At 52.3% G+C, this 15,104-nt stretch overlaps 4 protein-coding genes across 4 annotated transcripts; 3 read left to right on the forward strand and 1 right to left on the reverse strand.

Annotated features, from left to right (window-relative positions):
* Nucleotides 1-1,455: 1,455 nt before the first annotated feature.
* On the forward strand, nucleotides 1,456-3,147 carry NUU61_003381 (uncharacterized protein; the record flags this gene model as incomplete). Its single annotated transcript, XM_056653963.1, has 1 exon — nucleotides 1,456-3,147. One exon carries the CDS (start codon nucleotides 1,456-1,458, stop codon nucleotides 3,145-3,147), a length of 1,692 nt encoding a protein of 563 aa, XP_056515030.1.
* Nucleotides 3,148-4,194: 1,047 nt separating this feature from the next.
* On the forward strand, nucleotides 4,195-4,599 carry NUU61_003382 (uncharacterized protein; the record flags this gene model as incomplete). Its single annotated transcript, XM_056653964.1, has 1 exon — nucleotides 4,195-4,599. One exon carries the CDS (start codon nucleotides 4,195-4,197, stop codon nucleotides 4,597-4,599), a length of 405 nt encoding a protein of 134 aa, XP_056515031.1.
* Nucleotides 4,600-8,544: 3,945 nt separating this feature from the next.
* Nucleotides 8,545-11,172, forward strand: NUU61_003383 (threonine/serine exporter family protein; the record flags this gene model as incomplete). Its single annotated transcript, XM_056653965.1, has 1 exon — nucleotides 8,545-11,172. One exon carries the CDS (start codon nucleotides 8,545-8,547, stop codon nucleotides 11,170-11,172), a length of 2,628 nt encoding a protein of 875 aa, XP_056515032.1.
* A 1,505-nt stretch (nucleotides 11,173-12,677) lies between these two features.
* NUU61_003384 (Mis12-Mtw1 family protein) lies at nucleotides 12,678-14,597 on the reverse strand (the record flags this gene model as incomplete). Its single annotated transcript, XM_056653966.1, has 6 exons — nucleotides 12,678-13,227; nucleotides 13,285-13,453; nucleotides 13,513-13,680; nucleotides 13,746-14,138; nucleotides 14,201-14,320; nucleotides 14,390-14,597. 6 exons carry the CDS (start codon nucleotides 14,595-14,597, stop codon nucleotides 12,678-12,680), a joined length of 1,608 nt encoding a protein of 535 aa, XP_056515033.1.
* Nucleotides 14,598-15,104: the final 507 nt, after the last annotated feature.

Genomic DNA, 15,104 nt, shown 5'->3' on the forward strand with positions numbered 1-15,104 from the left:
AGCAATCGACCGTGATCAATTCCCAATTGACTATTTTAATTGCCACTTTTCGGATATCGCGCAAGCGCTGAAACCAGCCCTCGAGCCGCCCGGGCGTGGGTGGCAGCCAATCGAAGCGCTGGGGATGTGATGGGCGGCGTCGGGGGCTCACGCTGTGACAGAGACTCGACGCTGATTGGCAGTGCCTGTGGTCCAGTCAGAACCCGTCAAGGCCTGTCTATACTCAAAGACTATGATTCCATTGTACATAGCATATACATGTTAAGTAGTACACAATCATAGATTTAAGTATTCCATAGGCTTTGCTTGATCTACACAACTACTATATCATATTTCTGACTGCTTTCCTCCAAAGTTGAAGTTTCCCGAGTTTCTCGAGGTCGATGGGGCCGTCAGGCAGCCGGTTAGTCAACTGCAGCCTGAGGCACCCAGGCACAGGATTCCCCACATCCACTCTCGCTCGCCTCTTCTTCCTCTTCCACCCCCATCGACCTAATCTTCATCTTCGCTTCTTTTCTTTTTTTCTTCCCTTCTCGTCTGCATTCCTTCATTCTTTGCAGCTCGCGTTTATTGGAAAAAAGAGAAAAAAAATTACCCGTTCGACAGAACCCTGCAAATAGTTCGCTTAGTTTCGCCCCTGAGGAAAAACGTTGCTCGCGTCTGGCCGAGACCCCCGAATTCACTTGGATTCTTCGCGACCACACGACTTAACGCTTTTCACGCCTTTTGCTGTCGTGACTCGGTTTATTCCGTGTCGCGAATCCTTGAGTGTCACCCGCTGAACTCGCTTGGTCTTGACCTTCAGCTGGCGGTGTTTCAGCCTCTTTCCGAGCCTCTTTACCCGCGCGTTCAACTCGTTTCCTTCGGTTGGGATTTGCAGAGCATCTCCCTCGGCTTGTTTTCTAACTTCTTTTTCTTTCTTACTTCCTCGGTCATCCCTTGTGAGATACTTTCAATACTTCGCATAATCACTGTCACTGGTGCCTCTCTCGCTTCGTCACCATCATTCCTGCTGTTCTCGAACCCCCCGGCTTCTCGGTTCCCATCTCCAAAACAATTCTTGTACAGCTTGTTAATCCTCGCTTTCACCCACACTCTTTTTCACTCTCACATCAAGTCTGTCCTTCGCTTTATTTACATATTTCTACTTGTGGCCGGTACGCGACATCATTCTACGTCCCTTTTCGATGAAGCCTTGCTGACCATCACCTCGCTGAATTAGACTCGCTCCGTTCGTGTTCACAATTCTGAAGCCATCAAATCTCGCGCTTGTACTGGTCGATTCCGGTACTTTTTCCTGCTAGACTCCCATAATTCCCTAATCCGCTGGAACGCTAGCTTTGTGGTTGACCCCAAACGCTCGCAACGAACCCGGAACCAAAAGACCAAAAATCCTCGACTTACTCCGCTTGGACTCCTTTGCACATATCCACATCTCGCCCAAACTCCACGACAATGAGTATGGACGCTGGCGGTCTTGCTCAAATGACATACAACTCTTCCTTCGGCAATGGCAACACCCTCGGTGTGCCGAGCTCGGGCTTCGCCTCGCGGGGAAAAGGCTCCCACATCAAGCGCTTGAGTGTGCCTCCCCAGGTAGCCACAATCGACGAGTCTCAGGCCACCGCTCCCATCTCCACGCCACGCACTAGTCGCTCGCATCTCCTGGCGGGACTGCGGACTGCCCCCAGATCTGCCACGATACCCTCCCAGCATCAGCAGCGCAGCGGCATGGAAGGCTCCCGATTCCCTGGTCCTGCTAATCGAGGGACCGATCGCGCGCCGCAAACTGCGACAGGAACTGGATTCCCGCAGACCACGTTCGCTACAAATCGGGGCAGAAGTGCGCAGCAAAACCCACACCACCCCATGTACACTCTGCCCGAGCAGGTTCTCGCCCCTCCGACGCTTGATATGGGCAACGATATCCCCATAGACGAGAACCTGTACGCGGAATTGATGTCGACCAATCTCTTCCTTGCCGCGCAGCAGCAGCGCCTGCAGCAGCAGTTGATCAGCGTTACTGCCGCCGCTCAGCAATTCCAGGGTCTCACTCTGGGCATGGCTCTGCCCCAACAGCAGTCCGCTTCTTCCCTTTCCATGCCTGGCGTGGGCTTCTACCAGCAGCAGCTCCAGCAGGGTGTGCAGCCTATTGTGCAGCCAGTTCCCGGACAGCCTGGCCTGTTCTCTGTTTACAATCCTCTGACTGGTCAGCAAAGCTACGTGATGGACAACAACCAGGAGGAAGAGGTTGCCTCGCAGTCCTATCAGGATACCCATTCTCCTCCCCAGCAAGTGCCGCGGTTCCGTGCAGAAATCTCCCCGCCCGCGGACTCTGTTCAATCGCCGATGCACTTCCCGCAGCCGATCTCTCCTCCCAGTGGTACTCCGTCTCCGCCGCAGGAGCCTGCCAATCCCTTCCGCCGAGGCCACCGACAACACTCGCCATTCAATCCCGCTGCAAAGACTGGCATTGATACGCAGAAGGCGAACGTGGGACCCGCCCCTCGATCAGCTGCACTGCCGCCAACGCCGGCCACTGGAACATTTGGACCCGGCCAAAATCGCGCCGGTGAGCATCCGATCCGCCAGCCCCGTGGGCCGCCTTCGCTCGAGGATCTTGTGGCCAAGCCGACGTCGAAGCATGAGGGTAGCAAGAACTTTGCGACTCGTCAACGTCGTCGCGCCGTCCACAACCTCGTCCGTGCGGGAATTGAGCGCCGGGGTGACACGCGCAGCCTGGGATACCACAGCAGCGGCGGCACTAACACACCTGCGAGCGAGAAAGAGTTCACTTTCTCAGACGGAGAGGATGTGACGGTGCGCAGTGGCAGTCTCTCCAGCAAGCCCAGCCTGGGTAGTCTGCGGGCGGCGGCCAACGGTGCCATCGGATCCGAGAGGAAGGAAAAATCCAGCCGCGGGCGCAAGTCTCCCGAGAGTCCCTTCCAGAGTGCGACCCCGACGAGCGAGGACAGCGGCTACTTCGGGTCGAGGTTTGCCGAGATCTCGTCCTCATCGGGCACCTCGTCTCCCTCGGTGGCTGCGGTCGTTGCCGGTCAGGGACCGGTGGCTCAAGCGCCCGAACGGCGCAAGACGCCGATGCTTGTGTTGTCTAGCGCTGAAAAGCGCAAGACCCCGATCATGTAATGCCGAACCTTCATGTGATAGCGACGAATGACTTTTCTTTTCGTTCTTTTTCTTTATTTTGTTCCTTTCTCAAATTGGGTCGGCCTTTTTCTGTTGTCTGTGTATGCGGTTTGTCGAGCTCTGTTGTAATCACTCTATCAAGGCCGACCCATTCCATTCTTTTCTTCGTGACTTTATTTCTGGCAATCCCGTGCCAATTCTCATGTCTGTTTGATGAAAGACCTGGTCCAGTCTGAAACGACTCTTGATTTTTTTTTTTTATTCTTTTTCACTTCCATTCCTTTCTTTTTCTCTTTTTACTGTCATTCTTCCAGCCCCATCGTCTGCCAGTAAGGGTTTGGTGGGAAGCTTGCGATTCCTCGAAGATTAGGCAGGCCATTGTGCCGAGATGGGGATGGAAGTCTTCGCTTTCGATTTCTGATGTACATCTGGTCATGTACAGACCGACTCCCGGGCCCTGGTTATCTCGGACCGGGATCACTCTAGTGAAATACATATCCTAGCAGCTGTTTGATTACTTGTGGTAGTAACTCCCATTCTCTCGATCTAAGATGATTCCTTGTTTCTATTTCCTCGCGAATGTAGTCCAATTTGTCGCTGGTGTCTAACACGGTCAGGCTCGTAGGCTATATAATTGACCCGACACCCATTACTCTTTACAGAGACCGGGTCTGCTTGCAATTGAAACAGGGAGATGCCGAGGTCAGCCGCCTTTCAATAACACAGTTGACTGGAGAAACCGGGCGAAGCCAACCAAGACGACGTGCCAATATAATTAACCTTTGTCCATACCCCACAAGGGCATAGGGCACCCAGGAAGAACCAGCGGGGCCCTCTAATCCTGCCAAATTCTCCACAGGAGAAGAAATATCTAAAACCCCAGCACGATTCCAGTGCTCCTTCATTGGGTGCACACGAGCCCATGAACATGTTCGATGTAGATCCCTGCAAGCCCCTCTAGAACGAGTGAGTGACCAGGCCCACTCCTCAGCTTGGACTTTGTGTCTTCTAGCTTTGGGTATACTAGATTCCCCTACCAAATTGCCCATGGCGTATAGGAAGCTCGTCGGGTATTGGTTGGTGGGTAGATATCTGCGCGCTGACGGCCCCATCACGCTGCCCGTCTCAGCAAGCCGCTTCTACCAATGCGGACGCAAAGGCGAAATCACCTTCTCTGGCATCAACAGTGTCTGCGAAACTCTCTGTAGCAGCTGGTGCTCCACCGACTGCAATATCTTCGGATACGCATGCGACACCTGCCAATACAAGTCTGCTGGAGCGCCCCCGGATGAGGACCATCGCAAGCTGTCGGAGTGGTGCATTCCTCATACCTGGGAGTCGGGCTCGCATACCAGGCATGCGAGCCTGGACTGGTATACGTATGATAATTTTAAGGGGCACCGTTTGATCTCTTGTCCTCGGGGGTGCGCTTATGTCGACACGCCTGTTTAGAGTGGGGATTGCAGTAAGATCTTTTCCTCGGTCTATATTTAGTGGTGGGGAACCCAATCTTGAGCTAGGGGTGAAATGAGGTTCAGTCGTGTTCTTAGCGATTTTTGAGGTTGGAAGCTATCAATGAGTGTATCTAGGTCCAATTTGTCTTATATCTCGCGTGGTGTTTTCTCTTGCTGGGGTAGGTCCATGGGGGGAAAAATTAATCTTTAAACCCATGGTTGCAATTAATATAACTGAATTAAGTGAAAGGAAATAGTGGAATATGGGTATTTTAATAGACAGTGCTACAAGAATAGTCTACGTCGACATAGTATTATATATAGTCACTAGTCGAGGAAGAAGAACATTGGTCATAGCGAGATATAACAGAAGCAACACCAAATAAATAAATACAATAATTTCCCCATAAAAGAATGTGATAGATACCAACTATAAAGGTTAAAACAAAGTAGGAAGCTTATTCCGACCCCGGTCAATGGTCCGAGTCTAGATGTGATACTAGGTGTAAGTGCGATTATGGAAGCCTTGGAAACTGGTTCCCCATTACCCCATCTTAGTATAGTGGTAAGTCAAATGATAAACTGATCTAGAAGGTCATCGATAGAGTATATATCGTGATAGAATACAGAGATTTCGTGGTGTTCAGGGAATACTTGATTCATAACCCTATTTTTAGACTGTAGGTGATTATAAATTCTAGAGAAGCTAATTTCTCAACAAGCGGGTCCTATGGACTAGTGGTAATGTCGTTCGGTTTTGATCCGAAAGATCCTCAGTTCGATCCTGGGTGGGACCTCATATCTTTTTCTTTTTCAAACTTTTTTTTTCACCTCAACTCAATATTTATCACTTTTCACCTTTCTTCCTTACTGTTGTCTTGAAACCCTTGGTTGGCCACATCCCTTTCATGTGAAGCTACGACCAAATTAACTTCAGTATTAATAACCACCCAACTAGGTAAGGTCAAATATACAATCCTTATTTATTACTTCGCTTCAAGAATGATACATAGGCAACTGTTATTTATACCCAAGGTAGATCCGTAGGTTCTGCAACCAAGATAAGCTGCTGCCATTTCCTACGATCTGTATTATAGCAACCATTACGGGAGTCCCAGAGTCTTTGACCAAGTAGTTGCCAGGCTTTGCTATAACAGCATGAGTTGCTCACCAAGAAAAACCATTCCCAGACTGCATGTTTCATACCACAGACCTGGGCTTGTAAGTAGCTCTCTACATGTGACCTTTGCTGGGGTAGCCTATTCTCATTCTAGCGAGCTTAAGAATATATATATAGAGAGAGAGAGATGGTCAGACAGATGCATTGTCCTACCATCGGCCACGTGGAAACGGCTCGGCCTGGCAACAACGGGCTGCAGTGAGAGTGCCATAGATCTGTCGGACGGTAGATGCACGGTGTGCCAGACTTCTACTGATCCTGAGCTACACGAAGCTTAGGTGCTGTTCAATACGTGTTGAGGGTGGGTACCTCCCAGGAATCCCTGGTAGACCTGATTTGGTCGCATATTCCGTGATGACGGGCTTGGGTAGGATGCTGACATTCAGTACAATGACTCGAAGGTTTGTCTCGGCAGATATTTTTCCATGCATGTCCTCGTGTTTAAGCTTGGCGTGGAATGAGTCTTGGGAAGGAGTCAGGCGCAAATGTCAGAAGTCTATTGAGGATTTCTCCGAGGGACACAGCCAGGTATGTTCAACGGAGCTGCAGTGAGGTCCCGGGGGGAGGGCTAGGAGCGTAGGAATGTAGACACGTTCTCAAGAGACATTCCTCTCAAACCTGCTTCCCCCCCTCTTCCTTGACTCTGCCATAGCTTGGGCTTTGCTTTCAAGGGTCTCTTGCACAGTGGCAATGAGATCTAGACGGGTCGGCTGCGACAGGAATGGTGGATCCTTGATCTGAGCAAGAGACTCGGGCTGGAATGTGAGCGACCCGCTCCCCTATCAAAGACCAACAAGATAGCACAATCCAATGAGAGTGATCTCAAACATTGCCAGTGAGATCGGTGGGTCTCGGGCCATCAACCACGGGTCCATCACGGCTGACCTTAAACCTTGGATGCAAGCCCTATTGGGGGGGAACCCTACCGGGGAATGAATCATCGATTCATAGTTCGGTGGACAGACCCATCCAGAACAAGCGAGAATGTGGGTTAGAAACAAAAATAATGTAATTGTGTTCGATGCGAGTTCCGAGGAACCCTTGATCAAAGCATTGTGAATGGGCTGTACACACCCGAACAGAGCATACGGCCGTGGGACAAGGTGTGTCACGATGACGGGCGCGACACGCCGGTTCTGCCGTCACAGATTAAGTATTGGTCCCTGCGTCTTCCCTGGTGGCACCGTCATCCTCGGTAGGGCCGGTCGGGGGGAGTGGACTGTGTGACGGCGAGGAGGGGGGGAGGGTGGGACGGATGGTGCCGTCACATCACTGAAGAAGGGCGATAAGGTGGAGAGTGGGTTGTTGAGAGGAGGTAAATGAGAGGCAGCTAGATATATGTTGAGGTCTGTCAGAAATCTTCTCTATATGTCGAGGTAGAGGAGAGTGTGGTTTTAGTAGTATATGTCCGAGTATCAACCACAGAAGCCAATAGTTAACTCCTTCAACGGTTCTGCAAGTCACCCCCTGATTGACACAGGGTAAATCGCGGGAAGCTTAATTCCTGACCCGAAGCTCTTGTGGACAGATTCTGGACCGGAATGCCCTGAGCACTCAATCCTGCCGAGATGATGGTTCTAGGTGGGTGACACAATGACGCGCCAGAAACCCGTTGAGACACTTTCTGGCATTATGAAAAGGGGGGAATTGGAGCCGAGCAAACAGGTCTGGGGAGGAGACTTGCTTCCCGGACAGTGTTGTTTGTAGGAGTGCTGGAGGGTACTTGCTTTAGTCACGCCCTGCTACCCGCCTCGACACGTCTACACGTCTACACCTCCCAACCTCACCTCCCATACTCCTAACCATCCCCAAGGATACATCTCTATATTTTGGTACCTAGAGGAGATCCAGGCCCTTACAGAAACCAGGAGATGGATCAAGCAGTTTTGCAATGTCTCATGGACCAAGGCCAAGGCGATTGTCCCGATTTTTTTTTTCTCAATGCGGCTTGTGGTACCTCTTCTCCCCCCGTGAAACCGGGATCGACTGGTCTCTTTGTCAATCTTCGATAAGCTACGATCCAGACCAGAGCTCTGAGAGAGAAAAAAAAATTGGGTCCGGGTCCCTTATCTCGTGGGATACCCACCAGGTCTCAACTGTTGACGTCTCCCACTCCAAGGTGGGCCCGGTGATTTATTTTTATTCTGATGACCAACCCATACTCTCGGAAATGCCCCCTCCCAAGATGACTGTCTCTGGTCCTGCTTTATGTTGGTCCGTGTGCCCCTGCTCAACGGCCTGCGCTTGCAAGCCTGTCTCTAGCCGGGTTTCGTAAAGCGGCAAATCTGCCCTGGACATCTTTTATATCGACACCTCGTCTCTCCCCGGCTGTCCGACCTTCCCCCAATTTCACCCATGTTATTTTCCAAGTTATCACTGGCGTCCTGGGACTATGTGCCCGTGACATATTTCTCATTCCTGGCAGCGGGCCTCTGATCTCTTCCCTCTTCTGTCCAAGCTCCAATCCGGCTGGGTGTAGGACCGTGTCCTGTCTGTCAAGCTATCCTGATTTTGATTTTTTCTTCTTGGTTGATAACGCAGTGATTCTGATTGCTGGTTGGCTGTATGTGAAGCTCATGTGGCTCCTTCGGGGAGAAAAGCTCTCCCCTTGATGTTATCTCACATAGCTGACCGGTTGCTAAGGGGCAGCTTACCACACGAACGACACCGTGTCGACGGTCTTCACTGGTTGAAGGCTCTTGGACCCAGATTTGTGAGCTGCTCAGCAGCTTGACTAGTAGAATATAGTTCTCTCCAACAGCGATGGCGGGAGGCTATTTTGACCTCCCCGTCGCCTCCCGTCGCCCCAGCAGCTTGGATCACACGAGGGTATCAAGCACACTGTCGCCTGGGTCCTCTATATCGCCCTGCACACAGCCTGGTGAGATCTCATCAGGCTCGCAGGCGTCCCAGGAGCGGAGTTTGAGTGACGTGGGCGCTCAGGACAAGCGTCGGAATGCGGGCATTCTGAAAAGCTCCAATCGCGTCAAGTTCACTGTAGGTCCTTCTGATCAGAGGGACTCCAATGACGGAAGCACACCCGAATCCCGGTTGGACCACAGGGGCACGGTGCTGCCCCAAAGACCGTTACCCACTGCCAGCATTCCATCTGTTCAGCAAAAGGCCCCCGCAAATCCCCAGCGCGAGACCCTAGTGGAGGACGGGAGCTGGGGCGCGTCAATCGATGTCACCGGCCTGACGATCCACACCCGGACCAGCTTGCCGGGGACTGTAGGGGACGATGAGATCCGGTTAGGTGCTAATGACAAGGGGCGGGCCATCTACTGTGCCCAGGAAAGGGCCCAGCGGCTTGCATCCCTTCTCAGTTGCGCCCAAAAAACTCCGAAGCCAAGTCCTCGGGCGAGCCTGGTGTCATCACTCGCGTCCACTCCCACTGAGGTGGTGTTTCCGGCCGAGGATGGCGATGAGATTCCTATGATCAGTGTCCCCGAGAAACAACAACTTTTTGACGACTTGACCGATGAGGAGGAAGGGGGTTCTATAGACGAGCGATCTACATCACGCTCCTCCGAAGGCCATTACATTGTGCAACAAATGTCACGTCGAGACATTCATTTTCTGTCCCGCGTTCGTGCTCCCTCTCCCAGCGTGCTCTCCGGCCAAACTACCCCCACCGAAGACCGGGACTCCGAGACCTATGTCGAGCGGCCGACGCATTACCGCGGAGGGATCCTGTCTGCTCTGCTTAAGCTCTACGACCAGCAGGCTGGTGGTCATCATCACCACCACGGCCGGGGCCGGTATGGTAATTCCCGACAGCCGAGCTCCTCTGAGTTCAGTGGACGTGGCCTGTCCCCCGATTCTGTCTGGAAACCACATCGGCCCAGGAAGTGGTACGAGAAGACCCCTAGCCAATCCAGCTCGTCTTTGGTAGGCTCCACCACTTCCCCCATTACTATGCTCAAGCGGTCCCGGAGTAGCGGTGCCATCGGAGGCATGGCCCGCCGCTGGGCAAAGCCTCAGCTCGAGGACGAGATCCGCATCACCGTGCATATTGCCGAACTCCTATCCCGCCAACGGTATCTGATTCGGCTCTGTCGCGCTTTGATGAAGTACGGCGCTCCGACTCACCGGCTGGAGGAATACATGCGCATGACCGCGCGTGTTCTGGAGATTGATGGCCAGTTTTTGTATATTCCCGGTTGCATGATTATCTCCTTCGACGACGCCTCTACGCATACGACCGAAGTAAAAGTCGTCCGCTCCAACCAAGGCATCGACTTGGGAAAGCTCGCCGATGTCCACGAAATCTACAAGGAGGTGATCCACGATGTGATCGGGGTCGAGGAGGCTATTCAGCGCCTGGACGAAACCATGAAGAAGAGGAGCAAGTTCCATATCCTCTTCTTGATTTTCGCCCACGGCTGTGCTAGCGCATCGGTGGGTCCCTTTGCCTTTAATGCCCGGCCTATCGACATGCCTGTCGCCTTTCTGCTAGGATGTCTGCTCGGCGTGTTACAGCTCATCCTATCGCCCAAGTCGAGCTTATATTCGAATGTATTTGAGATCTCAGCCGCCGTGCTCACATCTTTCCTGGCTCGCGCCTTTGGGAGCATCCGATATCATGGCCAGCCACTCTTCTGCTTTTCTGCCTTGGCTCAAGCCGCCATCGCACTGATATTGCCCGGGTACACCGTACTATGCGCCAGCCTGGAACTCCAATCGCGTAGCATTGTCGCGGGCTCCGTGCGCATGGTCTACGCCATTATATACTCTCTCTTTTTAGGGTTTGGCATCACCATTGGCACTGCCGTGTACGGCCTAGTCGACTCGCAAGCATCTACCGCATACACATGCCCGGCCAGCCCTATCAACAACGAATATCTCCAACGATTTCCTTTTGTGCTGCTATTCACCGCTTGTCTGGCTATCGTCAATCGCGCCAAGTGGAAACAGATCCCCATAATGATGGTAATCTCTTTGGCCGGCTATGTCGTCAGCTACTTCAGTTCCAAGCGCTTCTACTCCAACACCCAAGTGTCCAATGCCCTCGGCGCTTTTGTTATTGGTGTCATGGGCAATTTCTACAGCCGCCTGCGTCACGGCCTCGCTGCCGCAGCTATGCTCCCCGCAATCTTTGTCCTCGTGCCTTCTGGGTTGGCCGCCAGCGGATCCTTGATTTCCGGGATTACCTCTGCAGAGGAAATGACCCGCTCCCCATATGGCGTTGTGAACAACGGAACCCAAGGGTTTGTCGACGCTGCCAAGAACCTCTCCGCCGTCGAGGCGCGCAACCAAAGCTATGGGGTCGTCTTCGATATCGGGTACGGCATGGTGCAGGTTGCTATCGGCACCACTGTCGGTCTCTTTCTAGCCGCGTTGGTTGCCTACCCGCTGGGAAAGAAGCGCAGTGGGCTGTTCAGTTTCTAATACCTTCATTCCCACCTTTACGGACCCTCTCCCCTTCTCATTCTTTTCTTCTCTGTGTTCTTGCTTCCTTTCGTGTTCCTTAAGCGACTCTCTTGACCCGCGAATTTTCTGGAGTGTGTTCGTATCTGGGACCCCACCCCGGATTCAAATCTTTGCATAATCGATGGGCGTTTTGTGCTGCTGTGCTGTTCTCTTTTGTGTTGCTTGACTGGTAGTTGGGGACGGTGCGGTTGTTTGCTGGAAGTTTTTACCATGGGGTGGTTGAAGTGTTCTGATACCTCTGATGCTTGCATCGATCGAGAATAGGTGTCCTATTTATTCGATATCCCTGTATCCTGTGTCTCTGCTGCTTTGCTTTGCTTGAGCTTGTCTGTTTTTTTTCCCATACACCCGATCAACCCTGTATTGACTCACCACCCTCGGACCTTTGTGTGTCTGGACATACATAGAAGCTATGATTCTTACGAGTCACGACCAAAATCATCGAGCCACCCCCCTTTTGCGAGTGCTTTTGTTTTGGGTCTTTTTCTCTCTCTCTCTCTCTCTCTCTCTCTCTCTCCTGTCTCTTATGTACCTTTCTCTCTTTTGAGTTACCTATTTCCTTGCTTCCATGTTCTATTATGTGCTTGTTTCTGTACTCTGATTTATTTCATCATCTTTTTTTGTATGTTTGTGTCAGCGATATCCTGGAAGTATCAAGGGGGAATAAAACCCAGATCTTGTCATTTACTTAATTTTTTCTCTATATCTTGTGTGTTTTGTACTATATGTATGCCTTATCCCTTATACTTTCCCCCTCTGGTGTATACACTCCGCCCTCTACTGTGAGATACCTAGTCTATATCAGCTTGTTTTGATTCTGCTTGATTTGGTGGATGTCTTGATTTTATTGCCTATTTACAAAAAAAAGTTGGAATGGGAATATTGTACCTGGATTATTATTTGCATGCTGTTCGGATGATGCACGGCTTATAGCATAGCATGATGATGGCGCCAAGGTTGACCTTGCATCCAAGTCGAGTTGATTTAGCCCTAACTCGATAAACATCTAGCCGATCCCCAATCCTACTAAACAGGATCCCTTTCCCTAGAATTGTTTTTTCTCCTTCAAATTGAACTTGAATACCATCAGAAATACAACCATGATCAAGGGCATGGATTGAGGTACTATTTTGGCTACCTAATTTGCCATCCTATTCTCTACCCAGTCAACGCAGACATCACATAAGAACCACCCCCAAACTCCATGCTTGCGGAACGATTCAATGCATCCCATCCCAGCCCAAGAAGTGCGCCAGTCCCGGTCCCCGGACTCAAGAAAACGGGTTCATCAAGATCATCAATCAGTTAAGTTGTGTGAACCTCGCCGTATGTGAATCCTAGCGAAACAGAAGAGAACAAACCCAAAGCGAACGAACGGCCCGCTTGAAAACAATATGGAAAGGAAAAGGAGATAAAAAAAAATAAGTGAGATTTCGCTGCAAGCGTCCTTAGTTGAGGAACACTCATCGTCGCTCGACTCGACTCAGCGCGCCCAGGATCAGACCCAGATCCTGGCGGGGCGGGGCGGTGGTTGGATGGCGTGGCCTTTTCTCGCTGTCGCTGCCTTCAATTGCGAGTCGCCGCTGGGTGTTGTGTGCGTCGCGCTCTTCTAGGCGCCGTGCACAGACGTGCAGTATTCGCGAGGACACGGTATCGGATGTGGCGCGATATAATTCGATGTCGTGCATGCCGGCTGCAAAGGTATCAAGCGTGGGTGCGAGGCCGGTGGTGATCCGGGATAGTCGTGATGAAACGGCTGAGGGGGTTAAAGGTGGTTGAGGAGCGGGAGAGGTAGATGAATCTCCTTCCGGAGACTGAGTGGAGGGATCCAGCAGTGCCAATATGGCGTGCTGGGAGGCGTCGAGGAGGGAGGGATCGATGGGGTCGCGCTTTGATTTCGAGGCAGGTCGTTGCGTCTTGGGCAGGTCGGATTGTGCATCGGGTGCTGCATCGATGCGTGGGATCGTTGGCTGTCGGATCAGTGCATTTAGAGCATGCCTTTCTCGTTGAAGTCTGTTCAGCCAGGTTAGTCCATTTGCTTTCTCCCTCAATGATTATACTTTCTCATACTTTTGTATTTGCTGTTCCAACTCCTTGATCTTATCGGTGTTCTGCACGTTCCGCGGATTCGGCTTCTTGACGACTACTGCAGGAGGGTTCACGTCTTCGCGATCAAACCAGTTGGAGAGCTCCGAGTTGGACGAGAATTCTTTTAACAGCTCTTCTTGAATCACACGCGCTGTTCAATTCCAAGTCAGTATTTTCGAACCCTTTGTGAGTCGCCTGAAAACCGCATACCTGCTAATCGGGCACTTTGGTCCTCCGAGTGAGACCCTGACGGCTTGTCTCCCATCGCGCGTGTCGCACACCAGATCAGCAGTTGTCGCATCCTCCGTGGCTCAGAGAGCCCATCATCGGCGATGTGCTTATAGAAGTCAGCAGTGCCGACCTCTCTATGGGGTAAAGCTGTCAGAGCAACCGTCAAAAATTAGCACGTTCATTATTCATCTCGGCCGCTGCGGAAAACCTACCGTTGGATGTCCCCGAGTCAATCAAGGAGCTGGCTCTTCGCCCCCGCATCCCCAAACTACTTCGCCGTCGCCCCTTTTCTGGTTTATTCCCTCCCCTCAATTCCTTGTTCCGTTGAATGACCGGAGTATCAGCCGCGGGCAGCGCTACTTTGGTGCCTGCTGTTGGTTGCTCCGGGGACTTGAATCCGTTCGGTTCTGGTTCATAAACCTTGGGCCTTCCTGGCCGACCCTTCTTCCGCTTCTTCTCTTCGGGTGGCACCTCTGGGGGATCGCGATTCCTTAATGAGCGAGAGGCATTTGCTGACTGAGGTTCTGTTTCGGTGGATGCGGTCTTTGCGGCCCCCCTCGTCGGTCTCCTATTCACAGGCTCGGCGGCTGCCTCTTTTGCTGGCGCTACGTTCACACCAGCATCTTCGCCTGCTCGTTTCTTCGGAGGCCGTCCTCTCCGTGGTGACGGTTTTGGACGCGCGTTCTCTGCATCTGAAGGGGGAGTTCGGGAACTGGTTCGACTGATGGCTTGGACTTCTTGGACGGCATTCGAGAGAATTGAAACCCTTCCTCGTCTTCCTCGTAGTCTACGAAAGTGTTAAAAGAAAAATTTCACCACTGGCCGTGGAAACAGAATCGTTCAGAGTCGCACTCACCAGCTTTTCGTTTCGCATCCTTGCCCGTGTCCTCTTCGAGTCCCTGCTGAGTCGCACTCAGACGTGTCGTCCTCCGTTCCCCTCGACTTCGGCCCGACGCAGAGGACGCAGGACGCGATTGCGCCTGAGAAGCCGCCATCCCAATCGTCCCCAGCGGTTCACGACGCTTCGTCTTAGTCGTGGTGGCCGCCAGGACCGCGATGGTCATGTCAAGAGAGATCACGTCGGGTTCGTTTGGTCGTCAGGGAGAGAGGAGTGGGGTGAAAGAGATCACCCCGGTGTCGTGCGCACACGTCGCTGCGAGAGGTCGAGAATTCCAGCCTTAATACTCCTGGTGGGACCAGTACTTTCCCTCACAGTGAGCGAACGCGACGTACGGCCACAAATGACCGCCAGGCTGAGGTCGATTTCTTGCTGCTTCAAGACAATTTCGATGCGATGTGCCCGAGTCGACTAGGAGATCTTGGTGACCCGTGTGTTTGGCGTGTGGCACAGGTGGGCACGGGAGGCAGAAGGCGGAATGTTGGGCGCGGGTCGCGTTTCGCGCCGATCGCAATTGGCAGACAAGCGTCAAAAAAAGGTCGATGGCAACGGGTTGAATGGGGTCTGGGAGGCGCAAGGGAAGGCAGAGGTGGGTTGGATTCTCGCACGCGGTTGTTTTGGTCCGGCGCGTGGGGACTGCGCTAGTCCGTTTTGGGTTGCTGACTAGGAGGTA

Source organism: Penicillium alfredii (assembly GCF_028826965.1).
Source record: "Penicillium alfredii strain IBT 34128 chromosome Unknown utg000004l_segment0_segment0, whole genome shotgun sequence".
Taxonomy (NCBI): Eukaryota; Fungi; Ascomycota; class Eurotiomycetes; order Eurotiales; family Aspergillaceae; genus Penicillium; species Penicillium alfredii.